This window comes from Gobio gobio, assembly GCF_949357685.1.
Source record: "Gobio gobio genome assembly, chromosome: 10".
NCBI classification, from domain to species: Eukaryota; Metazoa; Chordata; class Actinopteri; order Cypriniformes; family Gobionidae; genus Gobio; species Gobio gobio.
In genome coordinates this window covers 1,991,052-2,005,401 of record NC_137116.1, presented here as the reverse complement: position 1 = coordinate 2,005,401, position 14,350 = coordinate 1,991,052, and the positions used below count along the sequence as shown (strand labels likewise).

The 14,350-nt window shown below is 36.4% G+C and overlaps 1 protein-coding gene across 2 annotated transcripts in view; it reads left to right on the top strand.

Moving 5' to 3' along the window:
• mfn2 (mitofusin 2) overlaps nt 1–14,350 on the top strand; it is a 49,981-nt gene that overhangs the window by 3,827 nt on the left and 31,804 nt on the right. For both annotated transcript variants that reach the window (XM_079827683.1, XM_079827682.1), the window contains exons 2-4: nt 7,279–7,457; nt 10,233–10,368; nt 12,371–12,533. In XM_079827683.1, the coding sequence (XP_079683809.1) occupies nt 7,283–7,457; nt 10,233–10,368; nt 12,371–12,533 (474 nt within the window). In that variant the 5' untranslated portion in view covers nt 7,279–7,282. The remainder of the gene's footprint in view (nt 1–7,278; nt 7,458–10,232; nt 10,369–12,370; nt 12,534–14,350) is intronic.

The following is a 14,350-nucleotide window of genomic DNA, read 5'->3' as shown; positions in this document are numbered from 1 at the left end:
ACTGTCCTGTCAACCATCTTGTCACATTCAATTAAATTTCTGTTTCGGAGAGGATTGTAGTAGCACGTTGATCTGCCAGTTATGGTTCTTTCATGCGGAGACTCTCCTTTGTTTGCTTTTTGCATTATGATGCATTTAAAAGTTATGACCAAATCACAAGTTCACAACTGCAGATGAAATGTAGTGTGGATAACATAGAATAAATATATTTTTCTCAGGTTAGATACTGATAATTAATAATTAGTCAATTAATCAGTTTTTTTTTAACACTTTTTTATTCATGTTTTGTAGTTCTAATCGAATCCTTGTCCAACTCGCAATGGGCAATATTACTGTGGCTGTTAGAATATGCACAGATCTGCACTTCGGATTCTAACTGGAAAAAGTATACCATAATGGTGTCTTTGGAATACTCATTTTACCATACTAAGATTTGGGACGCACTAATGCTAATTAACTTTGAATACTATTTTGATGGTATGCAAATTAGGACCAATAAATGTCTTTAGTTTTTTTGTGGAAGACAAGAAGACCTAACTCAAGTTTTCTTTTTTGTACGGTTTTGTTTTTATATTGAATCATTACACTTTCATATTGCCGCTGGTGTGTCTTTCTGGTGCAGATGATTTTTAGTCCTACATCGTTTTCTTGATCTCTTAAATCTCAAATGCAATTTGAAGCATTTAATGATTAATGATCCTGAATGAAGTTTTAATGTGATGCTGTATGCTCCTGCTGCATCCATGAAGAGAGAGAATAATATTTGTGGTAGACTGATATATTGCCAAGTTGGGCTGGGCCAGTTACAAGACGATCATTGACACATAGCCCTGTAGTTACCATACACACATTTATGCAGTAGCATGAATAAAATATTTTTTTTGGATACTTAAAGGGGTCATGAAAAAAAAAATTATACTGTTGTCTGAGGTCAACTTATTGTGTTTGCGTGGTTTTTACATTCAAAAACATCATAATGAATAAGTAATAGGCTATTTTCTGACCTGGTTTTGAGGCTCTCTCAAGACACACTCAGTTTTGATGGGCGTGCCGCACTGAAGTAAACGCCCGTGGATCGGATAAGATTTGCATATTTAATGAGCTTCTGGTCCCCCTGTCAGTGACAGCATGTGGCAAACGGCAACCGGAATGAATCGCCCAGCCCACAGCCAGGGCTAGCAAAATGTCTTTATCAAACAACGATACAATGATTCATCTCTCATCCGCGATTGATTGGAATGATATTTTTTTTATTAATGATACTTGGCCCGACCAATTGATGAATATAACCGTGAACCGTACACATGTGCGCCCTTCAAATATCGAGTCAAAAGAGTGAATAACGCACATCAAGACAGTAATGAACCAAGAACACCACAAATAAAGTATTCTCCAGCCTGTGACAGCGTGCTAAAGTATGTTCTGTTAGACACGTACACATAATCCATAGATATGAAACGATCTGTAACAATGCAATACTATCGCATATAAAAAAAAAAATGTTTTACTCACATTAGTGTGTTGCTTCATTCGTTCATGTAATCTCATCCTGTCTGCAAATCAAGTCTCTTGTTTACAGACGACTCTGTGGTTACATTAACATACGTGAAACATGATCAAAACACTATCTATTTTAATGACAATATTTATCGGTATCGGAATCAGCCAATAATTGTTTGTTAAAATTGGTATCGTCCCCCAAAAATCATATCGGAATTATCGGAATATATTATAACTATATATATATATATATATATATATATAGATAGATAGATAGATAGATAGATAGATAGATAGATAGATAGATAGATAGATAGATAGATAGATAGATATATTGATCGTTTTATTGCAAACAGATGAAGAAATTATGGTGCTTTGAATATCTCATGCGCAGAGTCCCCAATGTTGGCAGCTCTGTTATAGCATGTTGGGAGCGTTAGACTAAACAAAATAAAGTTATGCCTGTAGTGTTGTCTCCAGCAGGGCGGAGCTCAGGTAGATGATACAATCGGATATCACAATATTTATTTAAGGCCATTATTGATATATGTTTTGCCCTATTGCCAAGGCTGATATTTGCCTTTTTTTTTATTTGCATTGACAATACTTTTTTCTGTTTGGCTGATTAGAGTCGTATGGGTGACTGTTTTATTTAACTCCTCACTGATCAAAGAAAACTCATCTAGAAACTGTAGTTAGCACATTTAGAGCAGCTTGTGCATAATGTGTTGTTGACACCCTGCTCTTTTGGACGACACAGCATTTCCCATCAACACATGGGACTTCAACAATAGCTTTGACTGAGCAATGTTGTTAGACAACAACATAGCTGAATGTTTTTTTTCTTTCTTTCTCAGAGTAGTTCTCAGGAAGTGTTGTGTTTGCATGTGAAAGAGAGGGTTTCCAAGTGTTTGAATTGCGTATTTTATGTATTCATTTGCAAAACGTGTGTTGTGGGTAGGCATGTGCCGGTATCAAATTTTCATGTTGCGATTAATTGCTTAAGCTTTTATCACGGTATACGGTATTATCACGATATTTAAAAAAAAAAAGTTGCAAAAAAAGTGTTGTCATACTATAACAGGTTTAAAAACGTTCTTATAACAAAAGAACCAAACATTTAAATACAATAAAGCAATACACAAAAATGTATAAAGTAAACAAATATTTGAAACAGATTAAAGTGCTAAATAATTATAAAGAACAATAGGTAACACTTTATAATAATGTCTCGCCAGTTAATGCATTAACATTAACAAAGAGCGAATAGCTACATTTTTACAGAAGTTATTCTTCTTTGATAATGTTAGTTTAAAAAAGCAACTGTTAGTGTAAGCTCAGGTCCATTAAATAATACTGTTACAACTTTTGATTTTAATAATGTTTTTTAAATGCTGAAATGTACATTTAACTAAGATTAATACATGCTTTAGAAGTATTTTTCATTGTCAGTTTGTTAATGAATGAACTAATGTTAAATAATGGAGCCATATTGTAAAGTGTGTGATTGAACAACAGTCAAAACATATTCAAACAATATCTAGGGCATGTAATTTAAAACTTAAAAAAAAAATTTAAGTTTGAAAATGACTTTAAGTCTTTAAGTATTAGGTTATGTGATGACGAGCACCGGATTGTGGTTACTGGGGAAACGGCTGTATGTCTGCTGTTCCATCAGCGCCCTCTGCTGTCTGAAAGTGAATGTGCACTTCAGTGTCTTCACGCCTTCCGCCATGTGCTCGGCTCATGAACGGTGTGTTTTGTTCCTCTTTGACGCGTTGTTCATTTTAAACGGTTGATGGGTAAAGTATTCTTAAAATACATTCTAAAAATCTGAATAATTCGTAATAAATAATTATTCACGGTATTTTGAAGTGCCCACGATAACAATATTGTGCATGTTCATTATTGCGGTATATCGTATTACCGTTTACCGGCACATGTCTAGTTGTGGGTGTAATATAATCCCTTTGTTTCACCTCCTTACAAGATTAAATGGTTAGAATGTGTGAACATCAAATCCTTCAGCCCCCAACAAGGAAAGAGAAAAAAAAACAGGGGGGAAAACAGTAATATTGTGAAATATTATTACAATTTGAAATAATGATTTTATATTTGAATATACTCTAAAATATTATTTATTACTGTGATGCAAAGCTATATTTTTATCAGCCATTACTCCAGTCTTCAGTGTCAATACACAAAGAGTGGGGAAATATGTTGAACTAAATAAGCGCGCTTCTTCATTCAAATGCGCTACTATTCCATGTCTTTCTAGAGAACCATGAGTTAAATTTGAATCAAATCAACAAAAGAAACCAAAGGGGTTTCTTTTGCTGATTTTATTCAAATTTAACTCATGGTTCTCTTTAAAATGCTGTTAATTCCCTGACTGTATTCCCGGCCTGTATTCAAATTATTTAGAATTTGAAATGCATATTGTCTTTACATAATGGTCAACCGATATGGAATTTTTTTGTTGTCCATTTCCAATATCTTAGTGAGCACCCTAGGGTGGCTGATAATCAATATAAAGCTGATATATACAGTACTGGTCAAAAGTTTGGAAACATTACTATTTTTTTAATGTTTTTTTTTTTGTGTGAAAGAAGTCTCTTATGCTCATCAAGCCTGCATTTATTTGATAAAAAAAATACAGACAAAAATGTATTATTGTGAAATATTACAATTTAAAATAATGGTTTTATTTTAATTTACTTTTAAAATATAATTTATTGATGTGATCAAAGCTGAATTTTCAGCATCTTTACTCCAGTCTTCAGTGTCACATGATCCTTCAGAAATCATTCTGATATCTTGATTTATTATCAATAATGGAACAGTTTGGAACTTTTGGAACAGTTTTTTGGAACCTCTGATACTTTTTTTTCAGGATTCATTGATGAATAAAAAGTTAAAAAGAACAGCATTTGTTCAAAATAGAAATATTTTCTAACAATATAAATGTTTACTATCACTTATTATCAATTTAACACATCCTTGGTGAATAAAAGTATTAATTTCTTTCAAAAAAAGAAAGCAAGAAATTACGGACCCCAAACTTTTGAACGGTAGTGTATATTGTTACAAAATGTTTATATTTTAAATAAATGCAGTTTTTTTGGTTTGTTATTTTTTTAAAACTTTTTATTCATCAAAGAATCCTGAAGAAATGATCATAGGTTATAAAAAATTAAGCAGTGCAACTGGATAATAAATCAATATATTAGAAATTAGAATGCTTTCTGAAGGTTCATGTGACACTGAAGACTGGAGTAATGGCTGATAAAAATATAGCTTTGCATCACAGTAATAAATAATATTTTAGAGTATATTCAAATATAAAATCATTATTTCAAATGTAATAATATTTCACAATATTACTGTTTTCCCCCCTTTTTTTTAATCAAATTTGATGAGCATAAGTCAAGTAATGTTTAAAAATAGTAATGTTTCTAAACTTTTGACTGTTTTTTCAGCTACAGTAGGTGTATTTATAATGTAGTTAGAGATACTACAGAAATTGAATAATCAAGTTTATAACTGAAGCACTGCATAGTCTTCACTGAATGAATCAAATATAAACTGATTCTTATTAAAGATACAAAAGTGATTTAGTCAAGAGCAGTGAGTGATTGTTGTTGTTTGATTAACATTAATGAGATAGACAGCAGTTTATAATGCTGCTGTCCCTTTAAAACAGAATGCACAGATCCAATATACTGACGCACATCCGGTTTTCACCCAACTGTTTACGTTAATGTAAGAAATAACCAACTCTGTTAACGTGCATATTCCACACAACGGGCATTTTGTCATTATTGTGCGTAGGGCTGCAACGACGCGTCGACGTCGTCGATGACGTCGACTACGAAAATACGTCGACATGCGTGAAATGCGTCGACGCGTCGGCGGGACATTATTTACGTTCTAGAATGGAACAGAAGATCTAGAATAATGGCAGCTTCTGCTCCCGGGCATAGTGAAAATGATCATTTATCATATAAAGCCAGACCGCGACATTCAAAAGTGTAGGAGTACTTTAAACAGAAGCCGAATAAAACTGTGCTTTGTTCACTCTGTAACGCCGGTTTCACACTGCACGCGGTGGCAGAGCAGCAGCTGTGCGCGTGGAGAGCGGGAGCTTTCACACTGCAGTCAGTGTTGCCAAGTCCGCTTTTTTCCGCGGAATTGGGCTACTTCTACACTGTTGCCGCGGGCTGTGTCTCATGTCCGCGGGTTGAAGCAAAAAAATACACATATTTAACCCCCCGAACGCGATGTTTACCAGAGAACCTCCCCGAAACGCGATTGGGCTTGTTTTGGGCTAGTTTTGAGTAATGAATGGGTGGGGTTTGTTGTGTAAACCTGGCAACCCTGCTGCCAGTGTTCTCTCGAGCAGCTGAACCGTGGCGCGTGTATTGCAACAGACGGTCACATTTTCCGGGGTTCTTCTCCGACCTCAGTACGTCTCGTGCTTTTATTTATTATGGGCTGCATATATCTGCTGTTAATGCGACCTGGTTCCGCTCTGTCCCAAACACATATGCATAATAACTTGTTGTATATAGGTAGTTTACATGATTAAAGTAACATTAAAGTTAAGATATGCCTCTAGCTTTAATAATTTAAATGTGTCTTTGAAGTTTGGGCAAAAACTTCTGGCAGCTTTAGTCGTTGTTTATGCACATGTATCTTCAAAATAGACGACTAGTTATACATTAACACTATGCTGGAAGCTCCTGTATGTGAACCTTTTGCAGATAAATACAAGTGCATTTTCGTTTACTATTGACACAAATCAATAAGTAAATCATACTCAACTACTATAGTAAACAACTTTTCCTAATTAGGCCAACTCTGTATACATTTTATGATGAATAGTATCATTATATATTATGTTTAAAAAGCTTCTTTTGTTCATATATTTCATTATAAAATGGCATACTATGTACACTACCCTTCCTGAAATACAATTAATATTGTCATCATTCATTGATTTCATGTTAAAATAATATACAAATTCACTACCCTCTTTTAAATACAATAATCAGTAAAAAAGAATAATAAGATTAATCTGGAAAAATAATCGTTAGATTAGTCGACTAATCGAAAAAATAATCGTTAGATTAGTCGACAGAAAAAATAATCGTTAGTTGCAGCTCTAATTGTGCGTCTATCTGACGACTGAAGTGTAATAAGGCCCGAAAGATGTCAGCACGAGCACCATCCGCAAGGAGTCCTTTTTGGAGATTGCTGAAATGCAGCTTACTTGTTTATTGGTGTTTTCAGATCATCCGCACATGCGAGAGAGAGATTTTTCATATTTTCGTTAACGAAATGTACACTAATCAGCATGAAAAAATGTATGTGAATTAAATGTTTATTAGACATTCAAAGACCTGTTTGAATTATATTTTTATTTGGGTTTATGAGAAAGTATTTTATAGTTTGCCTCTGTTATTTTCTTTGTTCAACAGTTCTGTAACAGTATAATTTATTAGACGGCACTGTTCTAAATGTCAGTAAACTAATGTGCATCAACCTAAAAGTCTTCATTAAACTCAGACAAGCTTATCGCCATTAAGAAATGCCAAATATTGGCCGATGTCAGTCAACAACTAGTCTTTACCTTTAGTTTTTGACATAAAGTATTATAAATATCATATTATAAATATTATTTAATTATTATATACTTAAATGTCTTAATGCCACCAGAAGATATTTAGATAACGTTGAAAACGAGTTCAAATGAATTTCTCCATCTGTCTTTTCTAGTGAGATGTCTCTGGTTTTCCCGCGACCCAATACCAGTGTGATCGGCAAGAAGGACAAGCGACTCATGGCTGAGGTTAACGCCTCCCCGCTCAAACACTTCGTCACCGCCAAGAAGAAGATCAACGGCATCTTTGAACAGCTGGGGGCTTACATCAAAGAAAGCTCAGCCTTTCTAGAAGGTGTCTCCTTTCATTACTCTTGGCAGTTCATCCCACTCCTTGTTTCAGGACCTCAAAAGCACTGTTGCATGCTGTGCATCTGTCAAGCTGATAATAGAAACCGACTTGCATGCCTTTGATAAAAAAGACAGGTTACGCAACAAACTGGGAGACAGCTCAGGCTCAGGGAAAAAGCATGGCTTAGTCAGCATATCATGTCTGTAAGGCTTTTTTCTATGAACATCTCAGGTTTTCTTTTTACAAATAATAACACAAATCTGCCCTGTCATTTGTTTCAATAGTCTGCCAAGGTCTTTACTGGAAGGATTATATATTAGGTTTATTTGAGGTCAGTCATATTTTTGCCAAAATTGCCAAAGCTAACTTGTTAAATAGAATTGGACTAGTAAGTAAAAAGGTATCTGTTCTACAGAGTTTTTCTACTTCACCACTATAAAGAAGGCGAAAATAGTAATTTAAAAGTGAGTGAAAGGAAGAAACGTTTATATTATTTGCGAAAATGATGTAAGTAAAGAATTAGGAAAAAGAACAGATTCCATGTTCAGTGGAATAACTCATGGAATATTGTTAAATGTGCTGAAAATCGTCTGACCAGATTGCAAAACAGAATTCAAAGCTGACAAATGGCTTACATTTATGGGCTCTCTCATTCTTCACAAATCCAAATGTTTCCATGGTTGCAATGTAACATCTGCTAACCTATTATTTATTTAGCAAACAAAGCTTTGAGCTTCACTCATGTCGTAATCATGTAAAATAGCATTCACATACAAACAAATGTGTTTAAAGGCCTGTGCACACTGGGACGATTATCACGTGCGCTTATCGCCTCCGTTTGTGTTCACATCCAAGTGATTTTCACTGGCGATGCGCCGAGTGAAAGTGCAAATTCAGTAGATGGCGCTTTACGCTTCTGAGACTCGCTTGTCACACAGAAGAAGAAGAGAGACAGTATTTACGTGCTTGCCAAAATTCACACACTTTTTGTTAACTGGCTAGCAGCATTAACAGCTCATCTTCTTCTTTGTCTACTTATTTTCTCTTCGTCATATCAATGTATGTGTGCTCGGCAAGACCGTTTTGTGCTTGAGCGCCACCAAGTAGTGTTTTACTGTAACTTTAGCATCTCCAGGCACGTGAACAAAAGAGCCGATCTCATTGGTCAGCCGGTTTTTAATGCGCCACGTTAAAACCCAAAAAAACGAACCCAAGGCGTTTTTTTTTATGGCGCTTTTACGTCTGCCGATTTGCGCGTCGGTGTGCAGACTCACATCGGTTTAGTCACGAGGTGTTAAAACGTCGTCGATAAACGCGCACGAAAATACAGGCCTTTTAGCGTGCCATTGGGTAGTTGTCAAGTTGACTGGAAAACCAGATCTACATTACTTGAATTTCGAATTCAGCAAGCAAAAACATTATCCATTAATGGTATCACTTCAGAATACTTGTCCACCTATTATTACTATTACTAGGGATGTGCGTAATGTTATGCTGTGATGCTTACTATTGAAAGAACCCAATAAATTAATTAAACATCTTACCTTTGGGGATTTAAAGGATTGATTCACTTTAAAATGAACATTTCCTGATAATTTACCCACCCCCATGTAATCCAAGATGTTCATGTCTTTCTTTCTTCAGTCGAAAATAAATTAAGTTTTTTGAATAAAACATTCCAGTATTTGGAATGGGTTGAAAGTTCAAATCAGTGCAGTTTCAAAACGCTTCGAATGGCTTAAGAGGCTCAGCACGATCCCAGCTGCGGAATAGGGTCTTATCGAGTGAAACGATCTGTAATTTTCAAGAAAAAAATAACAATTTATATACTTTTTAACCACGAATGCTAGGCTTCGGTGTTGTGATTCTTCATGGGGTGTGACGTCAATACGTCGGAAAGGCCACGGCCGTGACGTACGTAGGCGCACCGACCCAGTGTTAAAACGAACGTGCAAAGACTAAATCAAATGGCATTTACAAAGATAAAGGTAAAACAATGATGTCAGATGATTTTGAAGTTGGAGGAGAACATGCATTGGAGACGAGTACATGGATTTTTTTTCGCCACTGGGTCGGTACTTCCACGTAGGTCATGAGTGACCTTTCCGACGTGATGACGTCATACGCCGTGAAGAATCACAACACTGAAGTTGCGCATTCGTGGTTAAAAAGTGTATTTATACACTTAATTATATATATATATATATATATATATATATATATATATATATATATATATATATATATATATATATATATATATATATATATATATATATATATATATATATATATATATATATATATATATATATATATAAAAATATATAATATTTTTTATTTTTTTTTTATTGAAAATGACTGATCGTTTCACTAGATAAGACCCTATTCCTCAGCTGGGATCATGCAGAGCCCTTTGAAGCCCTTTGAAACTGCATTGATTCGGACCTTCAACCGTTGGTTGCCATTGAAGTCGATTATATGGAGGAAAATCCTGGCAGGTTTTCCTCCAAAAACTTAATTTTTTTTTGACTGAAGAAAAAAAGACATGAACATATTGAAATGGGGGTGAGTACATTTTCAGGAAATTTTCATTTTGAAGTGAACTAATCCTTTAAGACAAGTTGGAGGTTTTATTTATTTATTTATTTATTTATTATTTATTTTTGAAGATATTAAGGACATTCTTCTCAGGAAATTTCATGAAAAGTTCTTAATGTTGCTGGTGAAGTACTTAATATGTCAAGTGTAGTTGAACTGGTCTCTTTTCTATGTCAGAAACCTACAGCAATGAAGAATTGGATCCTGTTACCACAGAGGAGCAGGTGGCGGAGGTGCGGGGATACCTGTCCAAAGTGGCAGGGATTGGGGAAGTCTTGTCCCGGAGACACATGAAGGTGGTCTTCTTTGGCAGGTACATATATATTGCCCCTCACAGCATGTACTCAAAGTTTGTGTCATGTTCAGAGTAGCACTACTAAAACGCGAATGTTAGAACGCGAATGGCACATCCATTGGTTAGTACATTTAGTACATTTTCTCAGGGTGTACTCACACTAGGCACGGTTGCCTTGTACCGTGCCCGAGCGCAATTGTCTCCACTTCCCCGCTGGCCTGCACTCACACTTGCACTTAACATACCGGGCTGGAGCACGCTTACGTCATTCACAATGCAACTTTTTGTTTTAAAGAAGACCGGAAGAAAAGCACTTTAGCTAATAGTCGACTGCCTAATAGATTTATAATTTATGCCGCGCAGCGATTTTCACTTGATTGCACTGCACGTATCGGAAGATTATTACGGAGGCAGCTGACTTTGATGGAGGAATTTGCAGCTTTACTCAAAAACTACAATTCATGTTCATCAATAAGTTGAGAACCCGGGCCGTTATAAACCTAAATATACTTGATTTAATCGAAAAGTGTATCCAAGTAGTAATAGTTTGGTGATTGCGGTCATAATGATGACAGTAGTGCATAGCTGTTCCGTGCTCTGGCATGGTTCGCGCTCACACTGCATGTGTACCGCGCTCTGGGCCACTTCTTCCAAGCGGGCCAGGGCCGGCAAAACGAACCGCGGTAGGGCACATAATGGATTGCTCACACTTGTCAAACGAACTGGCTTTGGGGGGTCAAATGCGCTTGGGCATGGTTCAGAGCGCCTAGTGTGAGTACACCCTTACAGGTACGCTCTTACCCTTACTCCGTACGCTCAGCTCGCATATGTGCAAACATTTTTTTGCGCTAATTAGATTGTGGAGAAGGTGGTAACACTGCCACAGTCCATGGGTTCACAGTTGAAAAAGAAACGGATGAGACTAATAACAAAACAAACTACTGGATACAGCAACAACAATAGCTGTCCACATTGACGAGGGTTTGTGTGAGGGAGTTAAGAAAAACATGCAACTCTGGTGTAAACTAGTACAAAGACATTAATATTGGGGTCAATATTTCCCACGTTTCGCTCCATCCACTGCACAGATGAACGTGTAATAAGGATGCATGACATTGGATTTTTGCTGATATCTGATATGCTCATTTTGGCCGATAGCCTTTCCTCTCCTTTGTTTGGAAACAACACAAAGTCTCTCCCCTGTGCAGGAATTATTATATTGAATTGTATTTATTTTCAGTTAGTAGCAAAAACTGTACTTATTACTTGTTAGAGCTAAATAAATGTTAATAAAGTTCTTTTTATAAAAAATCTATACAGAAAGCTTTGTAAATAACACTGCTATAAATAAATGAATAAATCGCTGCAGTTTTTTTCCCATAGAGATTTAACATTTGTAGAAGGTATACAGCAGTGGAACCATCAACACATGAAGCGTGTGGTGTTACTTCAGATGAAGGATGTCTCTTTTAGCCTCAGATAAACATTCTTAAATTCTTTTAGAGCTCCTTGGAATCAAGTTATTTATCAAATCACCTGTCCATGCGGTCACAAAATCAGGTTGCACGCAGACATCAGTGGATTGCAGGGCTCCAGACTGACCAAATGGTTGCATTTTGCAATCTTTTTTTCTTGCTGATGCAACTAATTTTTGATGTCGCACTGGTGCCACCAACACGTTGTCCAACTGATAAGAGCTGCCATTTCTTTTGCATATGAAAAACATCAAACGGCAAACGAAAAGAAACCATGCTTCTCGTTTGAGCTGCGCAGTGCATAGTTTATCAGCTCGGACCGATATCATTTCCTGGCGCCACCATTCTACCATCAGTAGAACTTGGTGACACCAATGCCACTGCTCTCAAATGTTAGTCTGGAGCCCTAGGACTGTGATGAAATGCTAAAATGACATCTCACGTACGCAAGCCAGAGCGGAACTCGGACAAGAATGCTGTCAGCTTAAGCGCTCATGTCAAAACTGAATTACTTTGGGTTTAAGTCACACCTTTTGCATTTACAGAACCAGTAATGGAAAGAGCTCCGTCATTAACGCCATGCTCTGGGACAAAGTGCTGCCATCTGGAATCGGACACACCACCAACTGCTTCTTACGGGTGGAAGGCACAGATGGCAATGAGGCTTTCCTGCTCACCGAAGGATCGGATGAAAGAAAGAGTGTTAAAGTAAAAACTCTACCTTCTTATTTGTCATTAAGTCATTGCTAAGTGATTTTGGCTCGCTCTTGTTTGAGTCTTTGGGTGTGTCTAACAATTTGAGTCAGATAAGACCCATACAATGGGATTGGGAAAGGGAATTGGCCTCTTGCATAACACAGTGCATCTCTCCATAGCAACCATAAATGAGCTTTGCTCCCTGTAGGTGTTAATAAGGGTGTGTAATCTATTCAGTCTGACAAGTGAGAAGACACCCTGTAGAGCTACTCTTGAGTTCTTACAGATTTCATGAACACTGAGACTAAAATTGTGGCCATGTTGGTCATAATCAAGTGTCAAGTAAATCAGCATCAAGTGTCCTTCATAAAGAAGGCAACGCCAGTTTGCATTACGACAAGCTCAGTATGCACTCGTTTCGATGCACTAATTTTCGTCAATCTGAATTAATCAAATTTCATATTCTGAAAGTATGTGTGAAACCTAAACTTTATACTTAGTGAGTGTAATTGTCAATTTTGTTGTTTTCAATCCGATTGATTGATGTGTTTACATGAAGGCTTTAACTAACCAATGGAAATCAAGAAAATAAATCCAAGATGGTGAACGAGGCGAGATAAATGTTGTTATATCAAAGTATATATTTAGTATGTTTTTTTTGTATGCACAGTACTTAATTTTATGCTTGGAGTGTTGTTGTTAACTTACCAATAGATACCAATTATGCATAACATTTTAGTAAATAGCATGGTAATTTCGCTGACATTATACAATCAGGGAATCTCGTGAATGTGTCTAAGGCTGCATTTACATGGTTCAAGTGACATATCGGTTATGACGTGTAAGCAGGAAAAAAGTAGATGGATTCCGATATTCTCAGATCGGTTTCAGGCCTCATTCATATGTGGAAATAAATCTGATATAAATCGGAAACGTGCATTTACACCTGCCATGTAAGAGGACAGAGTGGATATTCCCCTGTCGATTTGAGTCGTACCTCATTTGGAAAAAGAGACGGTGGTGAATGATGTTAACCCGGGTGGACGCAAACCTTGATCACATGACTCTTTTCAGTGGCGCAAGGGATGACGAAGGCTCAACCCAATGGTTTGCTGACCTTTAAAGATGGTGCGTGAAGCAAAATCTTGTATTATCATTTGATCTCCATCCTTTGCAAATTGTGCCGCTTTTACTTCCTTTTCAGCCTAAGCTTTTCCTGGTCAGAAGCAGAACGTCTACCTTGGGTTGATTCAGTATATAGTGTAATTGCAGATAGCGGATAAATTATAAATTAAATATTGATCAATATTTGTTCTTTTGTAATCTATGTTTTGTTGTTTGATTAACATTAATGACAAAACTTAGATAAACTTTTACTCTATGATGGCTAAACTTTGCAAATATCAAATCACATGCCTTGGGGCCTGGTCCGAACACTAATCAACTACGATCCGTTTAACCCCTTGTCACTTTTAAAAGATGATGTAAGCTGGTCTTCAATAACATCAGATTTAGATAACAAATTGGAATTTGGCATCAAGACTTGCAGTGTAAATGGGGCATAAAAGTGTGATATATTTTAGGCACCGTTTACACTAGTGCGTTTTCGTTTCAAAACTGATTTTTATAATGAAAACGATCCTTGTCTACACTGGTGTTTCCATTGCATTTCAGAAAAGATCTCTGCAGGGGTCTGCAGCGTTTTCAAAAGTATGCGTTTTCGAGGTTCGAAAATGCCGGAGTAGTGTAGACACCAGGTATAACTGTTGCAAAAGTTATGCGTTTTAAAACGAAAACGCACTAGTGTAAACGGGGCCTTAGAGAGAACT